At 42.7% G+C, this 19,280-nt stretch overlaps 1 protein-coding gene across 2 annotated transcripts in view; it reads right to left on the bottom strand.

Annotated features, from left to right (window-relative positions):
• RAD54B (RAD54 homolog B) overlaps nucleotides 1–19,280 on the bottom strand; it is a 63,403-nt gene that overhangs the window by 14,897 nt on the left and 29,226 nt on the right. For both annotated transcript variants that reach the window (XM_075825912.1, XM_075825913.1), the window contains 7 exons: nucleotides 17,092–17,298; nucleotides 16,206–16,475; nucleotides 13,947–14,109; nucleotides 12,198–12,423; nucleotides 9,145–9,352; nucleotides 7,276–7,415; nucleotides 6,646–6,936 (listed from right to left, as the gene is read on the bottom strand). In XM_075825912.1, coding sequence (XP_075682027.1) covers nucleotides 6,646–6,936; nucleotides 7,276–7,415; nucleotides 9,145–9,352; nucleotides 12,198–12,423; nucleotides 13,947–14,109; nucleotides 16,206–16,475; nucleotides 17,092–17,298 — 1,505 coding nt within the window. The remainder of the gene's footprint in view (nucleotides 1–6,645; nucleotides 6,937–7,275; nucleotides 7,416–9,144; nucleotides 9,353–12,197; nucleotides 12,424–13,946; nucleotides 14,110–16,205; nucleotides 16,476–17,091; nucleotides 17,299–19,280) is intronic.

The following is a 19,280-nucleotide window of genomic DNA, read 5'->3' as shown; positions in this document are numbered from 1 at the left end:
ATCAGATCGGACTCTGAGGTAAAGGGGGTCCCACACACGACGGGTGAGGACCGTATTGCTCTGTATGCAGATGACATTATGCTATTTGTTTCGCAGATACAGTCTTCCCTCCCGAGAATGATGCATCTTATTAACACTTTTGGAGATTATAAATACCTATAACTGTATGTGAAGACAAATCAAATCTCCCAAAAGGGAAAAATAATGACACCAAGTACAGTAAGTAACTTGCAAAAAATATAAATTCTTTATTACAATATACATAAGAACATGTTGGCCATCAGGACCTAAAAACCACAGACAATTAAAATATACAATGTGGAGAACATGAGGCTACTCAGAATGGCCTATATTCAACATTCAATAATACCAGACAGGGTCACTATGACAGTCATGCTATAAATGTACAGTACAAGGATAACCGACACCACAAAATGTGTCTCCAAAAAGCATGCTGAAACAGAACAATGTAATACAGACCCTGTAAAAAATAGTATACACGAGAGACTTGTAGCTAACACTGAAATCTCAGTGTAAATAAAGTGGTATAGAGACCAGGGTATCACCAAAAATCAGAGTAGGTCCCAGAAGCCATACCAACCCGTGTATTGCATATCAAGCCAAAAATGAGCTGGGGATTCACAGCCTGTGGGCTCCACGAGAAAAGGTCTTGCTGTAGTTGATCATTTTAAGTACTTGGGTATACATATTGCCAGAAAGGCGGGCTTTCCCTACAACTCAATGTATAACCTCTATTGACCGTTTCCAGAGAAAAGTTTAAGATATGGGCAGCCCTTCCATTGTCGGTCATGGGGTGAATTAATCTGATTAAAATGGTGATACTTCCAAAGAGTCTTTATATTCTGCAACGTATCTTCACTCCTATATCAAAGTCCTTCTTCCGACAACTGGAGTCTCATATCATTTCCTTTATATGGGGAAGGTCTAGGTCAAAACTGGCCTTACAGAAGCTACAAAGACCGAAGGAGATGGCTGGTATCGCTCTCCCGGACATTTACCTCTACTATTTGGCTGGCCAACTCAAATACCTTGGTGCCTGGACTCAAGCCAATCGCCCACCGGGCCTTGAGGGCATGTTACTGGACTATTCTGCGCATAAATCACTGTGGCCGGTGTTGTTTCATCAGGGAGTGCCAGGGTCTTCTTTACTGCCTGTCTGTCGAGTGGCAAGGGGAGTTTGGAAAGTGGCTATGACTATTTCAAGTTCTTCGGACATCCCCGCGGAAACTCCTCTGTGGCATAATATGGTGCTGGACTCCCTAGCCAAGTACCCGGATGCCGCATACTGGATTAATGTGGAGACGTGCTTGGAGACGTGTATGAAAATAATATATTTTTGTCTTTTGAACAAATGCAGGAAAAATTTCAACTACCTCAACAACACTTCTTCAGATATCTACAGTTGCGTCACCTCCTTGCTACACAGTTTCCGGGACAGCGTCAACCCATCTCCTCCTATCCTCTCATTGGGGTGGTCCGGTCACAGGGCCCCAGAGGTCTGATCTCTGCTATTTACGCTCATCTGCTTGAACAGAAGGCTAATGCGGCTCCGCTGCCGATTGTTTCCAGGTGGTCTCAGCTAATTCCATCTCTGACAGAAGAAACTATTGAAGACTTATTGCAATCTCACTTGCATGTATCTCCTGCTGCCAATAACAAGCTCATCCAGTTGTACTATATCCACCAGGCGTATCTGACACCTCAGCGTTTATTTAAAATGAAATACATATCGGAACCTACATGCCCGAAATGTTCTCATGCTCCAGCTGACTTCTGGCATATGGTGTGGATGTGCCCCCACATTCAGTCCTGTTGGTTAGAGATCATCGGATTCCTCAACTTAATGCTGCCCTTTCCTGTTACGGGGTCCCCAGAGCTGTGTTTATTTGGAATACTGGAAGAAGATATATGGTCCTGTCATACTAGAATCTTTCTGCAGGAGACCCTATTCTTGGCTCGTAAAGGCATATCTATGAGATGGATGGATCGCCGTCCTCCTAAGGTTGCAGTATGGAAACAGATGGTTAATTCTACTATATCGTATGAACGTATCATTTTCAAGCATAGAGATCGACCAGACAAATTCCATAAGATATGGGACCTGTGGTGCAGCAACTCCGATACAACGTACTCCCCTGGGGAGTTAGATATAGCAGTAGATGCGGTGAGGGGTGGGAGGGGACGGTAGATAGGATCTAGCTTGACTGATTAAGTGGTGGATCTCCCGGACCTCTCACATATAAACACATTTGTATGAGTCTTAAGATGTATATGGTCTATTTGATAACTCTATCCTCCTTGATTTTTAAGCCTCATTTGTGTAGCGGAGAAAACAGTGTGGTAATGTTGTTGAGATTTGTACAGCACCTGCGAGTGCTCTGTTGTATTGATTGGGACACTGTTGTCCTTTACTTTTTTCATGCCTCATATTGTGATGAAACAAACTTACTTTTCAATAAAACGAGTTTAAAAAAATAAATAAGTTCTAAGCCTTGTAACGTCCTAGAAAAATAAAAAAGGACGTTAAAAAAACGATGCAGACAAAGTAGACATATGGGAAAGGTTAACTAGTAACTATTTTGTGTGGTATTACTATCTGTTTTACAAGCAGATACGTTTAAATTTAGAAAAATGCTAATTTTTGCACATTTTTTCTAAATTGTGGTGTTTTTCAGAAATAAATACCAAAATTATGGACAACATTTTTTCACTAACATAAAGTACAACATGTCACGAGAAAACAATCTCAGAATCGCTTGCATAGGTAAAAGCATTCCAACGTTATTACCACATAAAGTAACACATGTCAGATTTTAAAAAATTGGCTGGGTCCTGAAGGTCAAAACAGGCTGGGTCCTGAAGGGGTTAATCATGTCCCCCCTTAGTAGTCGTTTTTCAAGGCTAAATAGGTTTAATTCTTTTAATCTTTCCTCATAACTTAGATTCTCCATGCCCCTTATTAGCTTCGTTGCTCTTCTTTGTATTTTTTCCAACTCCAGGGCATCCTTTCTATGAACTGGAGCCCAGAACTGGACTGCATATTCTAGATGAGGCCTCACTAATGCTTTGTAAAGTGGTAATATTACATCCCTGTCCCGCGAGTCCATGCCTCTTTTAATACACGACAATATCCTGCTGGCCTTTGAAGCAGCTGATTGACATTGTGCTGTTATTTAGTTTATGATTTACAAGTACACCCAGATCCTTCTCAACAAGTGACTCCCCCAGTGTAGCTCCCCCTAGGACATATGATGCATGCAGGTTGTTGGTACCCAGATGCATAACTTTACATCTAGCTACATTAAACTTCATTTCCCAACTGGATGCCCAAACACTTAGGCCGGATTAACACGAGCGTGTGCGTTTTGCGCGCGCAAAAGGCACTTAACAGCTCCGTGTGTCAGCAGCGTATGATGCGTGGCTGCGTGATTTTCGCGCAGCCGCCATCATTATGACAGTCTGTTTGTATGTTTGTAAACAGAAAAGCACATGGTCCTTTTTCGGTTTTCATTCATAGTTTTTACTGCTGTTGCCCGAATCATGCGCAGCACACGGAAGTGCGTCCGTGTGCTGCGCGTGATTTTCACGAACCCATTGACTTCAATGGGTGCGTGATGTGCGAACAACGCACAAATATCGGACATGTCGTGAATTTTACGCAGCGGACACACGCTGCGTGAAACTCAAGGACAGTCTGCATAGACTAACATAGGTCCGTGCGAGGCACGTGAAAATCACGCGCGTTGCACGGATGTATATCCCGTTCGTCTAAATAAGTCCTAAGTGTGTTCATATCAGCTTGCAATTCACGAACATCTTCCATAGACTGAACATTACTACATAGCTTGGTGTCATCTGCAAAAATAGAAATAGTGCTATTAATCCCATCTTCTATATCATTAATAAATAAGTTGAATAATAGTGGTCCCAGCACTGAACCCTGGGGTACACCACTTATAACCGGGGACCATTCAGAGTAGGAATCATTGACCACAACCCACGGAGAACGTCGTAAAAACAAAATCCCAAAAACAATGGCAGAATTGCTGTTTTTTTTTCATTCCCCCACGAGTTATTCAATACATTGTATGTACCCCAAAAAAGCAATAAAAAAAAAAAAAACCTCAACGCAAAAATACAAAAAGTTATGCTTTTCAGGGACAGCAAAAAAACAAAAAAAAACAACAAATAGAAATTGCTGCGTCCTTAATGGGGTTTTCCAGGTAAACTAAACTATCTACAAATATGCTCCATCTCCAGACCTTATAAACTTGCTAATATATCTTCCTGGCTCACACAAGCACTTCTGCCGCTTCGTTTAAGCGATTGGTGGAGGTCTCAGTGCTCGGACCCCCACCGATCAAACCTTCTGACACGTCAGAAGTTTGTTGAACATTTAGTTACACTTTAAAGAGGCTCTGTCACCAGATTTTGCAACCCCTATCTGCTATTTCAGCAGATAGGCGCTACAATGTAGATTACAGTAACGTTTTTATTTTTAAAAAACGAGCATTTTTGGCCAAGTTATGACCATTTTTGTAATTATGCAAATGAGGCTTGCAAAAGTCCAAGTGGGTGTGTTTAAAAGTAAAAGTCCAAGTGGGCGTGTATTAGGTGCGTACATCGGGGCGTTTTTAATACTTTTACTAGCTGGGCGCTCTGATGAGAAGTAACATCCTCTTCTCTTCAGAACGCCCAGCTTGTGTGCAGATCTGTGACGTCACTCACAGGTCCTGCATCGTGACGGCCACATCGGCACCAGAGGCTACAGTTGATTCTGCAGCAGCATCAGCGTTTGCAGGTAAGTCGATCTTACCTGCAAAAGCTGATGCTGCTGCAGAATCAACTGTAGCCTCTGCTGCCGATGTGGCCGTCACGATGCAGGACCTGTGAGTGACGTCACAGATCTGCACTGCCAGAAGCTGGGCGTTCTGAAGAGAAGAGGATGTTACTTCTCATCAGAGCGCCCAGCTAGTAAAAGTATTAAAAACGCCCCGATGTACGCACATAATACACGCCCACTTGGACTTTTGCAAGCCTCATTTGCATAATTACAAAAATGGTCATAACTTGGCCAAAAATGCTCGTTTTTTAAAAATAAAAACGTTACTGTAATCTACATTGCAGCGCCTATCTGCTGCAATAGCAGATAGGGGTTGCAAAATCTGGTGACAGAGCCTCTTTAATGAACGTCTCTGAACCACAGGATCCACCTAATATCGATCACATCTAAATTCATAACTTACATGTGATCGATATTAGCTGCATTGTGTGTAGACACGCAGGACCTGCTCTAAAAAAAACTGCTAATGTCAAATGCCTCTCCACGAGGAGGGTCCTATGGGGTCTTAAAGGAACAGTGTCATCACAAATTATTTTTTTATATGTTAAAGATGTTAGTGCTTTATTAAAAACGTTTATATTCATTTGTGTGTTTGTGTTTTACTTTTTCTTATTTTTACACTTTTTCTTCCCTATGGGGGCTGCCATTTTTTGTTCCATTTCTGTGTGTGTCGATTAACGACACATACAGACATGGAATACGGCAGCCACAGTCCCATAGGGACTGCGAACGGCTCCCGTCCCATTGACTGCAGTGTACGGCGTCTGTGTGGGAACTGCGCATGCGCCGCTCCCACACAGTCCTATTCGAAATTGGCGCCGTCCGGGACCATTTTCCTGTGGACCGGAAGTCGCGGCCGGACAGTAATATTACTACTTCCGGTCGCGGCTTCCGGATTTGTGCACTTGCACCAGCGGCAGCAAACGGAGCGGACGGGCCGGAGGGAGCCGCGGCGGCAGGAGCAGGTAAGAGATTTCAATGTATGTTCGTGTTTGTGTGTGTTTACTACTGTATGTAAACCTACTACACTGTGGGTTAGCTCAAAAAATGGCGACACACAGTGTAGGAGGTTACATCGTTCAAACCCCTCGTTTATCCCGGCACTAGCCAGGATAAAGGAGGGGGGATGCTGAGAGCTCACTAGAGCGAGGGCTTTTAACCCAATGTTGCAATGCTGCAATTTTGGGAACAGCTCCATCTAGTGACCAAAAATGGGTAGTATTATAAATTAGAAATAATTTATAATATTACATGGACTCGTGCAAAAAAATTAAAAAAATTTGAACAATGTTTAATCACCCACACACTAAATGTTTAATTTTTAAAAAAAAACCATGTTTTTCTGGCAACACATTCCCTTTAAGTTTGTGTCTTTGATGGTTCCTAAACCAGGGTAAGGCGGTTGTTTTTCCCTGCACAGCAGGTGGCTATGAGCATCGCTCTGCAGGGGAACTTCATTGTGAGGATGGGTGGGGGGTTTCAGCAGTTGGATCCTAACAATATCCCATCACTTTCTATAGTGGGAAAACAACTTGAATACGGCATCCAATCATTTAGAAATTCTGATGTCACATTTATGGCCATCTTTAAAATGGAATTTTACAAGACCGGAGAAAAGACAGAGAAGAGTTAACCAATAATTGCACTATTTGACTGAAAACCAATGCGATAGCAAATTATTTTATGTTAGTTCTTTATTCAATTCACTACCAAATGATTCTAAACATTTGCTCATCTGGAACTTATATTAGTATATATATATATATATCGCTCACACTGACCTGGATGGTTTTATAAAGCAGACATGGGTGGTTGCACAGTTTCTTCAGTGCCCCAATGCACACCAGATGAGGACTTCCCTCTCCTGAGCCTTGCAGACAACACTTTATAAGCCGAGAGTTGAGAAGCTTTCTGTAAATCTCCAGCTGGAACGTGGAGGGTTTGCAGAAAACAATGCTTTCAACTTTAGGAGGGAGAAATTTATTAATAACCTCCTGGGTTCTTCGGAGAACAAATAGACCTGTTAAACGTCCAAGTTCTGCAGCTCTTTCATCTCCTAACTTTTTTTCTTCCTAGAAAACAATATGTTTAATGGCAAAGACAATTTTAAGTGAATTAGAAGTAAAAAAAAAGTGACAGTTTTCCATGGGCTGTGTCTTATAGTAAATGGGTCCGAGTTGCAATACAAGACACAGCCTACGGACAACAGGGGCACAGTTTCTAGGGGAGATAAGTCATGTCAAACACCTCCTTTAAATCCAGGATAGTTAATCTGGGCACTCTGATGTGCAGAACCTGTTACACTCCTGTCTTGTGTGTAACAACCATCTTTCCGGGAGCCTGTAAATCACTTCTGGTGTGATGACAGAACATGTGAAACATGATGCGACTTCTGAATATACCGGAATTACCTCATTTGCTGAAGGCTCACGGGATCTAATTATTGGTTCCTCATAGACTTTCCTGTAAGTGCTCAGAGAGCCAAGGATTCCTGGATTCACAAAGTCGATCAAAGCATAAAACTCCTGCAGATCGTTTTGAACTGGAGTGCCTGGAGAAAAACATGGGGAAAGAGGATTTGTCATCATATATGGTGTCCTGTTTATTACATATAGTACGGGGACAGCTCTGCTGCGCTATTAGCCCAAACGGCACAAAACTTTGCCTTTCGGCTAATAGAGGCTAACAAAGAATATAGTGGACTGAACGTTATGAGTCCGCTGGAGGGAATGTGCACCTCCCGTCCGTCCCACCCGTGATTGATGGCGCAGGGTAAACATGCAGATACACGGCCTGTTACTCACTAGTGAGGCAGAAGTAGAGGCAGGAGCAGCGCCCCCCTCAGGAATATATCAGACTCATAACTAGGAGTCCCCTGTATTCTTTATTAGGTTATATTCATTTTTTTGTGTCGTTTGGGCTACTTGCGCAATGGACCTTTCCCCCCGTAATGTGCATAATAAAGAGTCCAGCATAGAATGAGGACAGATCCACATTAATTTTTAAGCCCATTTATATTCTTAATTGGAAATTATAAATCAGAATATATTTAAAAAAAATATAAGTCCTTGAGTTGTCAAGCTGTTCCACCGACAATTTTTAATATCTGTTACTGAAAGAGTTGTGTGACAACTAATCTTATAATATAGAGAACATTAGAACATCTACAAAGGGTGTAAACAGACTTTATTAAAAAGCCCTGAATGTCATATCATAAATTGTTAGCGCCTTTTCATATGCCCTATTAGAGAATATGAACACCTTGGGAACCCCTCTCTAGAAGACAGAGTGGAGAGTCGATAACAAGCAGCAGCTCTCACTCTGGTGGTCCCATTCCATCCATTTATAACATGGACGGCCATTCATCTCGCCAATAGCGGCCACTTGAGCGGTAATGAGCAGCCCACAGCAACCCTTCCTTAAAAAAAAAAAACAACAGGTATTTGCCCGGTTTTTTGGGAGCGAGTGGGTCTCATATAAAAGGGGTTATCTGTGCTGAGTAGATGACAAGGCTTGATTTTATATATAAAAAAGGAGGAACAGTCAGTGTTCCCAGATCATCAAAAGGGCTCAGTATTACACAAGATGATGGAAACATCTTGGTTAATTTCCATGCAATGACCGGATCCTTCCCGTTTCTCATTTAAATAGGGTCACAGATTTGGTCTACTGAAGTAAGGCTCCGTTCACATCACGTCAGAGCCCTACATTTGGCATATGCGTATCCATAGGCGCCCCTTTAGCCCACGTATGCCAAAAGTGTGTCAAACAGCGTTCCACTGTACATCGAAGATATGTGTCAGGAAGATTTCCCAGCGTATACCTCCGATGGAAGCCTCCAACATATGGCACTGTATAGGCATATAATGCCGTACATCGGCCATAGGATCCCATGTAAAAAAGAAACCTATACTGTGGGGTGTACATATTTTTGCCGGATGCTTCAGTATGGAATAGCGCAGTAGACTACGCTATTGCCTAAAGCTGACAAAAGGTATACCTATACCTCCCTGACGTATGCAAAAGGACACTCTTTGGGGCCCTATGGATTAGTTCGGCGTATGCTGAACATACGAGAACGCAGTGCGAATAATCCCGAAGCCAAACGGACTCTGATTTGCTTGACTACCCTGATCTATCCTTAGAATTGCACTGTAAGAAACTAAAGTAAAAGATATATATTAGGAAATTACTCATAATGCAATTCCCGAATACAAAAAAAATCAGGATTAGCAAAGTTAAGGTGCAGCAGACAAGCAGAAATCAGAGAGATAAGCTACCAGAAAGGATGATTCTCCTGCTGCAAGACAAACCGCTGAGTGCCGAGGTGGTTTTTATAGAGCTGTTCTTTAAACGATGGCCCTCGTCACAGATGATGAGATCGAAGCTCAAGTTCTGTAAATGTTCCAGAGCGCGCAACAACATCTCATAGCTGATGATGAGCACCGAATACAGAGGAGAACCAATGAATTCTTCCACTTTGTGATCCTGGAGGGAAAGACAAATCATCTGCTTTATTGCTATTAGGATTAGCTTTGGGAAAAAAAGAGCTACTGAATTAAAAGTGCAAAAAAAGCGTGACAGTGCCCCTTTCCAAAAGGGCTCCTGACTATTTCCGAACTCTGCAGGCCCGAAGGTCCCACAAGGATCAAGGACAAGTGGCCACCCAGCACCAAAGCTTAGTGAATCCGGTCTGTTGGACCACCCAAGTAGCCTGACCCGCCATGACATTAAAACTACTGATATGTGAAGTGAATAACATTGATTATCTCATTGCAATGGCGCCTGCCAAGTGGTAGGAAATTTTAAGCAGCAAGTGAATAGTCAGTTCTTGAAGTTGATGTGTTGGGAGCAGGAAAAATGGGCTAAAGTGTAAGGATCTGAGCGACTTTGGCAAGGGACAATGCATCAGAGAATCTCATAAACATTAGGTCTTGTGGGGTGTTCCCGGTATTCAATGGTTAGTACCTACCAAAAGTGGATCAAGGAAGGAAAACCAGTGAACCAGCAACAAGGTCGTGGGCGCCCAAGGCTCATTAATGCGAGTGGGGAGTGAAGGCTAGCCTGTCTGGTCTGATCCCACAGAAGAGCTACTGTAGCATATACAGCTCAAAAAGTTACCGCTGTCTATCATAGAAAAGTGTCAGAAAACACGGTGCATTGCAGCTTGCTGCGTTGGGGCTTTGTGGCCGCAGACTGGTAAGAGTGCCCATGCTGACCCCTTTCCACAGCCGAAAGCACCTACAATGGGCACGCGAGCATCAAAACTGGACCATGGAGCAATAGAAGGTGGTGTCCTGGACTCATGAATCACGTTTTCTATTACAACATGTGGACGGCCGGGTGCGTGTGCATCACTAATCTGGGGAAGAGACGGCACCAGGATGGTCTATGGGAAGAAGAAAATCCGGCGGAGGCAGTGTAATGCTCTGAACAATGTTTTGCTGGGAAACCTTGGGTCCTGGAGGTCATGAATATGTTACTATAACATTTACCACCCACCTACATTGTTGCAGGCCAAGTACATCCCTTCATTGCATCAGTATTCCCTAATGGCAATGCCCCATCTCACAACTTACAGAGTATCTGCTGCAAATGTCTTTAATTTTGTGACTGAGTATATTTCCCCATTTTTTATTTCCAAATATTTTCGATAATAGCCATATGTCTGTCCCAAGTATTAAGTGTCCGCACAACATCTGCGGGAAGACTGTTCCATGGATCTAACTCCTTTTCTGAAAATATATTTTTTCCCTGTGCTACATTTAATTTTTCCTCCGTGCAATTTAAAGGTGTACCACCTTGTCCTAGAAATCCTCTTATTCTTAAAAATCCTGCCTTCCTAAACTTTATTAATACCTTCATATCTCCTCTGTTGTACAAGATTATTAGATCGGAACTGTACATAGTACCCAAGGTGAGGTCTTACTATTGACCTATGAAATGGCAAAATAACCTCCTTCCTCCTGCGACTAATGCGTCTTCCCATACAACCAAGTAACCTAATGGTTTCCCCAGAGCTTGACTACAGCTTGCTAACCCTCATATCATCTGAAATGATGACTGCAAGGTCCATTTCTTTTATTTCGGTTACAGGTGATGTTCGTCAAAGACAGAACAATAGGAAAATTCTACTAGGGGGCGCTGCCTTCCTCAAACGGATGAAGAATTCCATGGAGCTCCAAACCGTTTCAAGGAGATAAGATTTTTATTGAAGCCGTGTTTTGAAGTCGTACTGACCCCATTATGTCTGGTACATATGGCAAACAATAAAACACTTATATACAATGTGATACCTTTAACCCGAGATGGTTCAAAGACATAAATATATATACTAAAACAGATCAAAATTTGAGTTTAAAAAAATTTATTATAGTAAAATATCCATGGATATTTCACGATAATAAATGTAAATTTGTAAATGATAAAAAGTAACAGGCTAGATGTAACTACTTAAAGGTCTAGTGAACCACCAACGCTGTAAAGTCATTGAATGTCTGATACTTATAACGTCATTAAAACAATTAATATGTATTGATTTATTTTTGACACTTGCTCGAAACGTATGTTTTTTTTTTTATCCCACCTTTGAACCCTCTTAATTGTTTCCGGATTGTATATAATATTTGAATATTTGCCATATGTGCCAGACCTGATGAAGTAGTCAATACACCACGAAATGAGTCATCAATAAATATCTTCTCTCTTTGTAAGTGTTTGGAGCTCCATGGAACTCATCACCCCTTGAGGAAGGCAGCGCCCCCTAGTAGCTTATTCCTATAGTTCTGTCTATGACGAACATCGCTTGTGATTTCTAACCAGTTCCACATTGGGGAAAGCAGCAGCAATCCCATCCATACTAAATAACACTTGAGTAGTGCCTAATAAGACTACTAAAATAGGGGAGTGCATTACCTATACTCTAGCTACACTGAACGTTTGTCAGATTTCACCCTATGGTGCGCTCGTGTGATATATATATATTTTTTTTTTTAATTATATTCTAGGAGCATGAGTTGCAGGGAGGTGAAAAGACTAGAGGCCACACTCACAGGTCCGTCTTTCAATCCAGATTATTTTTTTTAACCATGCATTTCGGTGCGGACAAGTTTTTTTATTCTTTCTTCTTCTTGGCTAGGATAGAAACTTATTCCCATCATTGCTAAAATATGCTTCTCCCTTCTACTGACCAAGTTGGATCCCATAAACCAGTCTTTACGGGACTATCCTGGACTGCAGAAGTTAGTTGTGGGTTACTAGTTTAGCATATTTACTGTACACGGAATAAATAAGACTAAGAAGTCATACAGATCGTTATTACAGTGATTATTACCTGATCAACCGCAAATACTCTCATTCTCTCTGTTCCCAACCACTTCTGAAATTCTTTCCTCCAGTTCTTAACCAGGCTTCCTGGGGTAACAATCAGAGATCTCTTAAAGACCGGCTTCCCCCCATAGGGACCTTGACGCAGAAGAGTCCAGATTAAAGCAATACACTGAAGCGTTTTGCCTAAGCCCATCTCATCAGCGAGGATCGCTCCGAACTGTCCACTGACCCTGTGTGAAAGGGGGTGATAATTAACCCTTCAGTGATCGTAGGTGTTTTAGGCCTGGATACCCAGAGCAAAATGTCAACTTTTGAACAGCTACATTCTAAAAGGTTTATTTTTTATATTTAAGTCTACCCCCATCTCCTTGCCTAAGCTTTAGACGTTGCCTCTGCACATAAAGTAAATGATAAACATCCAGGAACAGACATTTTTCTGTCAAAGTGCAAAAGTAGATAGAACTGGGGTAGAAGGGGCAAAAATACAACATAGCGACTCAGGTTAGCTGGGAACACATGATCTGTCCGCATATACATATCACTGATGACAGAAATCTAATAACAGCCGATTAGATCAGTTACCACGTGGGACATGCAGAGAAGACGCAAACCACACTTTCCCTGTATGCCCCCAAGCCCCCTCTGCACAGGTAATCCCTGTGAAGTCATTAATGACATCACAGGGTTCCCCAGAAACCACCCGAATGCAGAAGCAGCTGTTCAGGGTTTTGTTTTTTTAGAGATACAGCTAAAGGCAGCCCCTTTAAAACAGCTGATCAGTGGCGGTGCCGGGAGTCAGAACCCCACCGATCAGCTATTGATGGTCTATCCAGAGGATATGCCAATTTCTTATAATTGGACAACCCTTTTAATGTTTTTTTTTTAAATCCTATTTGTTGCAAAGCTGCACTAAGGCGGACAAGGCTAGATAACACAACTACAATTGTCAGCTTGCCTTATTTCAGGAGATATATAGTTGGGGATACGTCCACTTTTTTGGGTGTTTAAAACCTTTTATATTGATAAATATAGACCAGCATGTATAGACGTACATGTGTGTATAGATGTAGACGTGTGCAGCATATGCAAACGTCACACATTAAAATTAACTTTTTAGAAGGATACTTTTGTGGATAAAGTGTCTGTTGGGGGTCACCTTTTTAAAATCTCTCTCTTATAATTGCATAAATGTGATGACCGTAAACTATTTGGTGGGACTATTACATTTTTAGGGTTATCTGCTTTTAGGAAATATATCCGGTTTGGGGTGCGCTCACTTTTTAGGGTGTGTAAGCTTTGTATTTTATAATTTATTACTTTTTAAAATTTCCAGCTTAAAAGCCAATTTTTCGGCTTTTCAGTTTTGGTGATTTTGTGAAGTTGTGTGCATGTAGACAGACAGGCATAAGTGGGATGTAAGAACGCTGCACATCTTGATTTTTGTTTTTAGGCCGTGCTCGGTGTCTTATTTTCTTCTTGGGTCAGACACAAACATGAACTTTTACAAAAAATTTTTTACAATGCAAAACCGCATAAAAGGCGCCTGTCCGTATAAAGTGCTGAATGGCACTTGGTCAGAGTGCCGGGTGCCTACTTTCAGAAAATATATGGGTATGGGGCTTTAGTAATCAATTTTTATTTTAAAATTCAGGTTTTGTCTGTACACGTTAGAAATGTGAAAAATGTCTCAGCTATCAGAGGTGCAAATGTCCAGAAACCTCTGGCGCCAAAAGGGTTAAAAGCGTTCTCTTACCTCATGCCCATCACACATTCATAAAGAAACAGAATCCCTTCTTTTTGATGGGGTCGTAGATGAACAGTCACATATGGATCCACCACTATGTCTACAACAGGATAGCCGGATGTATTGAACATTTGCTGGTGATATTTCGATGGTCTTGGCATTACTATAGAATCTTAGGAAGAAAAAAAACAAGATAGGGACAATCCACTTAGAGGAAAACTCCACTTTTGAACATAATTTTATAATACTCTACGTAAGTGTTAAAGGGGTTGTCCCAGAATTCTAAAAAAAACAAAAAAAATAAATCAGACAGTATAGTGCACGACAATGTCTTTCTAACAAAGCTAGAACCAGCCCTGTATCTTACATGGGTCCAGAGTATAGGCCTTGTATAGGCAGATCATTCTGTGTCACTGCCTCCTCTCTAGAAGAAACTAAATACCCCCCATTACGTCTTTTTAGAGGGCGAGGCCAGCCCTATATAACTCATTAAGAGGGACAGCCTGCATCTTCTACACAGTGAGAGGACGAGGAGAAGAGCCCAGCCCTATAGAACAGAAGAACAGGGAGAGCCTGCAGCTTACACACAGTGAGAGGATGAGCAGGAGAGGGGAGAGCCCAGCCCTATAGAACAGGGAGAGCCTGCAGCTTACACACAGTGAGAGGATGAGCAGGAGAGGGGAGAGCCCAGCCCTATAGAACAGGGAGAGCCTGCAGCTTACACACAGTGAGAGGATGAGCAGGAGAGGGGAGAGCCCAGCCCTATAGAACAGGGAGAGCCTGCAGCTTACACACAGTGAGAGGATGAGCAGGAGAGGGGAGAGCCCAGCCCTATATAACTGAAGAACAGGGAGAGCCTGCAGCTTACACACAGTGAGAGGATGAGCAGGAGAGCTCAATGCTGTACATAACAGTGCTGTAAGCAGACTCTCTCTTCATCTAAGCAAACTGCGGGCTCTCCTGTGTGATCTCCATCCACACTACAAGCTAAATAAAATCTCGTCTACTTTTTTTACCGACAAGCAGAGAAGACATTTCGTTTTGGCTGGTGGCAGCTGGAGAGTGATCATGTGCGTCCTCCCTCATTCAGCTCAGTAAGAGGTAGATAACAGAAGATAAATGACAAAACTAATAATCTTTTTTATTAACTTTTTTTAAAGGTTTAATTTAAAAATGTTGTTATAAAAATAATCCAATAAACCGTTTACAACTGCGGACTTGCAGTTCAATAACAAGTATGCAATATTGTACGGGGGAGAGACGGAAACCCCACAGAATTATTCCTGCTGTTGGCAGGAAGATTCCTCCTCTCGTTGACTTCAATGGGAGGTTCGGGCAGAATCTGCCTGAAGAGTCCGACTCTCATTGAAATGAATGGGAGGCCCAATTTTGAGGCGAAAACCGCCTCAAAAAATCTGCTGTGTGAACAAGGCTTTACTCATCAGTTTATGTACATTTACAATGACAATGCTGAAAGATGATATTTACTCTTACATTTCTAGGTCCATGTAATTTTTCACGTAAATGCTCACAATAAGGGCTTATTCAGACTAACGTGATATACGTCCGTGCAACGCATGTGATTTTCACGCGCCTTGCACGGACCTATGTTAGTCTATGGAGCCGTGCAGAATGTCCGTGAGTTTCACGCAGCGTGTGTCTGCTGCGTAAAACTCACATGTCCGATATTTGTGCGTTGTTCGCGCATCACGCACCCATTGAAGTCAATGGGTGCGTGAAAATCACGCGCACCACACGGAAGCACTTCCGTGTGACCCGCGTGATTCGCGAAAGAGCAGTAAAAAGTAAGAATGAAAATAGAAAAGCACCACGTGCTTTTGTTTACAAACATACAGAGTGTCAATGATGGCGGCTGCGCGAAAATCACGCAGCCACGCATCATACGCGGCTGACACACGGAGCTGTTAAGTACCTTTTGCGCGCGCAAAACGCACACACTCGTCTGAATCCGGCCTAAATGTAAATATTTATTGTTTACATCTAGAGGCTGGAAACTTATCCAGATCATGTGCGCCATACAAATTTCAACAGAGACCTGTGATACATTGTAACAAGTCATGAACCTGGGTGAGCCGTACATCAACAGGACAGGTTTTCAGCCTCTTGAATCAAACTCTATACTTGTCCTGTCCGATGGAACATCTATTGGAAGCAAGCTTTATTCCCAAAACATTTACATTGTATGGGTCTATGTACAGATATTTGTAATAAAGACAAAAATGATTGGGAACTTTTAGAAGTGTGTACTTGGTGCGCTGGGATCGTGTCGGGGTTTGCAGTTCTGAAGGTCTCTTGAGGTGGTTTCCTTGCTTCTTTCTTTCATTGGGTTGGTGAAAGGTTTTAGTGGGACGTAATCTGCAGGTGACTGGGTGGAAGCCATCACTGCTGAATGGAAACATCTGCCACTGGTGTAATCTCCTGCGGAGACGGTACTCATCACCTCGATCTCCTTTCCACCAATCATCAATGTGTGGCCTTCATCCAAGCTTTCCAGATCCTTCAACTTGTATCCCGACCCTGTTAAGAAAAACTCTGGTTACTGTGCAACATGCTAGATAAGGTGGTCATAGACGGTCAGTCAGTCAGTGTGACGTCTGTCCACCATCATCATCATCATCATCATCAAGTTTGCAAGTCCATGGTGTGGCGTTTTTCAACAAGTCCATGGTTCTTCCTACACAACATATCACCCATTTGTGACAACAGAGTCTATGTTTGGCCAGTATTAAAGCCCAACACGGTTCCAAAGCAGATGTATTTTCCAACTCCGTAAATTGTTGATTTGCTAAAAGTCCGACCACTGGACCCAGTCGAAGGAGCTGAGTGGCGAGGACTGACATTTTCTCTGCATGTCGCTGCTCCCAGAACTTTAGCACAAGTGTCTTGTAAGAAACTTGAGGGGTAATCCCTACACACAGATACGGTCTAATCTGTGCTGACAGTATCTAACTCTGTAGTGACAAGAGGAATAACAGAGGAACGGCACAATGCAGAGTTCTAAGAAAAGATACATATTGTTATTTTATGGGGAAAGGTAGAGAATTTACTAAAACAGACATGTCAGGAGAGTTTTTCTGGTTAGGTCTCCTTTAAGAATAATAGAAAAATAACCGAAAATGAATGTTCGCACTACCTTTCCCAATGTCTTTGCCTTCCATGTCCTTTAACGTCACAGATCTTCCTCTTGCAATGAGAACGGCGTCTCCTTCCCACTTCTTGTGCTTCTTCTTTGAAGCTTTGCACCACACCACGCTGTAATACTTAGCTGGGCAGCTCGTCTCTTCCTCCTCACTTCTACCATCTGTAACCGGATTGGTCACTCGGAAAGGAGCCGCAGAACCTAAGAAAAGAATTAATTCGGCAGTTAACGGAGAGCAGTCACCAGGTCAGTACAAGGCCGGCTTTACAGACGCCGTTATATTGTGCTTTTCACTAGAGTTAGTTTTTTTCCCCTGTGAAAAAGTTCGAAATTATACCAAATCTACAAAAGCTTTAAATGAATAATTCACCTCTTTTTGGGAATCCATTACTACAGGATTGTACACGATTAGAAAAACATGGTTGCTTTCTTTCAAAACTGCGCCACACCTGTCCACAGGTGGTATTGCAGCACAGTTCCAGTCACATAAATGAAGCAGAGCTGCAATACTAGACAACCCATGGACAGGTGTAGAGCTGGTTTTTGGTTTTTTTTAAGACATTATCTAAAATACCAGAACAAGGGAGGTTGGTTTAACACAATGGGTTACAAGAATTGCAGCAGTCAAAGGACAAACATACAACTCCAGCAGTAAAATATATAGATTTAAGAGCCTGTTCACATCTGCATTGGAGGCTACATTAGGGGCCTCAGTCACAGATCAGGACGAAATACCGGAAACAATAGCCCAGAATGTGGTAAAACCACGGACACCCTGACGAAAACCCGACAGAACCCATTAAAGTGAATGGGTTCAGTTGGGCGCCGATGGTGTCCATCATACAACGGAACCGGCACTTCCAGTATTTTCATTGTTCTGCTCCCCTGACTGAGCAGAACAGAAACACTGATGCAGGTGTGAACAGGCCCCAAGGCAAATAAATGGTACTTCGTTGGAATGGTCAACGCCCGCTGTGGTCGAAAGTCTGCATACCTGCCACCAGAGATATATATGCCACCCAGGTCCCCATGCCTCAGACGACAACCTGCCACACTGGGTCCCTTCAGCTCTGCTGCATATGACGGAGAACACAATATTGATATATGTACGCGGATATAACAATTGTATAGTGGTCCCCAGACCAGACAACACTAAGATGTGTGACAATCTTATATCCTAGGCAGAGTGCAGGTCTATTCATACCTCACGGTCAAATTGCTGCTTTTACTGCACCGTGTGAATAGACCCAATCAGGAGCCGTTTGCCAGATCCACTTATAAACCTATATTATGCTGCGTCTACAAGAAAAATCCTAAACTACCACAAAACAGAAAACCAGTTTAAAGGGGTTGTCCAGCTTCTGACAACGGATGACCTATCCACCGGATAAGTCATCAGTATGTCGTTGGTGCGGGTCCGACACCAGGACCCCGCAGCGATAAGCCGCTCCAGTGGCCTGCGGGCACCGGATGTTATGGCACGAAATGCTATGTACGGAGCCCGGAAGCAGTTGGCTCCGTACATAGCATAGCGCCCGTGCTGCAGGTCCGATCCTATTCACTTGAACAGTACTGCAGCTCGTCCGCTATTCCGTAGCCGGCGCTAACTGCTTCCGGCATGTACGTCCGGTGCACGGAGCCACTGGACCAGCTGATCTGTGCGGGGGCCCGGGTGTCGGACCCCCACAGATCATGTACTGATGACCTATCCGGTTGGTAGGGCATCAGTTGTCAGGAGCTGGAAAACCCCTTGACGGCCTCAAGCACGCGTCCGTATTCTGGTCAGTATTTTGGAAGCCAAAACCAGGAGTGGGTCCAAAACACGGAAGAGGTGCAAATCTTTCCATTATAGGTTCTCTCTATATGTTCCACTCCTGGTTTTGGCTTCCAAATACTGAAGCAATATACTGACCAGAATACTTGTGCGCACGAGGCCTAACAAAAAGGTTAACCCCTTATGACCTGTAAGCAATAGTATGATACGTGAAGTACATTATTATCCTCAGTCACTCAATACATGTAAAAACTGAAAATTCCTATGCCATACAATCGTATTGGTAAATTTGGCCGCTGAAATGGTGGCCTAATTGATCATTACCTGGTTTACAGAATTGAGGAACTTAAATATTTAACAAAAAGCAAAAAACTTGAGAATGCCCATACAAAGTAGAAGTAAAATATGA

This window comes from Rhinoderma darwinii, chromosome 5, assembly GCF_050947455.1.
Source record: "Rhinoderma darwinii isolate aRhiDar2 chromosome 5, aRhiDar2.hap1, whole genome shotgun sequence".
NCBI lineage: Eukaryota > Metazoa > Chordata > Amphibia > Anura > Rhinodermatidae > Rhinoderma > Rhinoderma darwinii.
The sequence above is the reverse complement of the archived record's forward strand: the minus strand, read 5'-3'. Positions and strand labels throughout refer to the sequence as shown.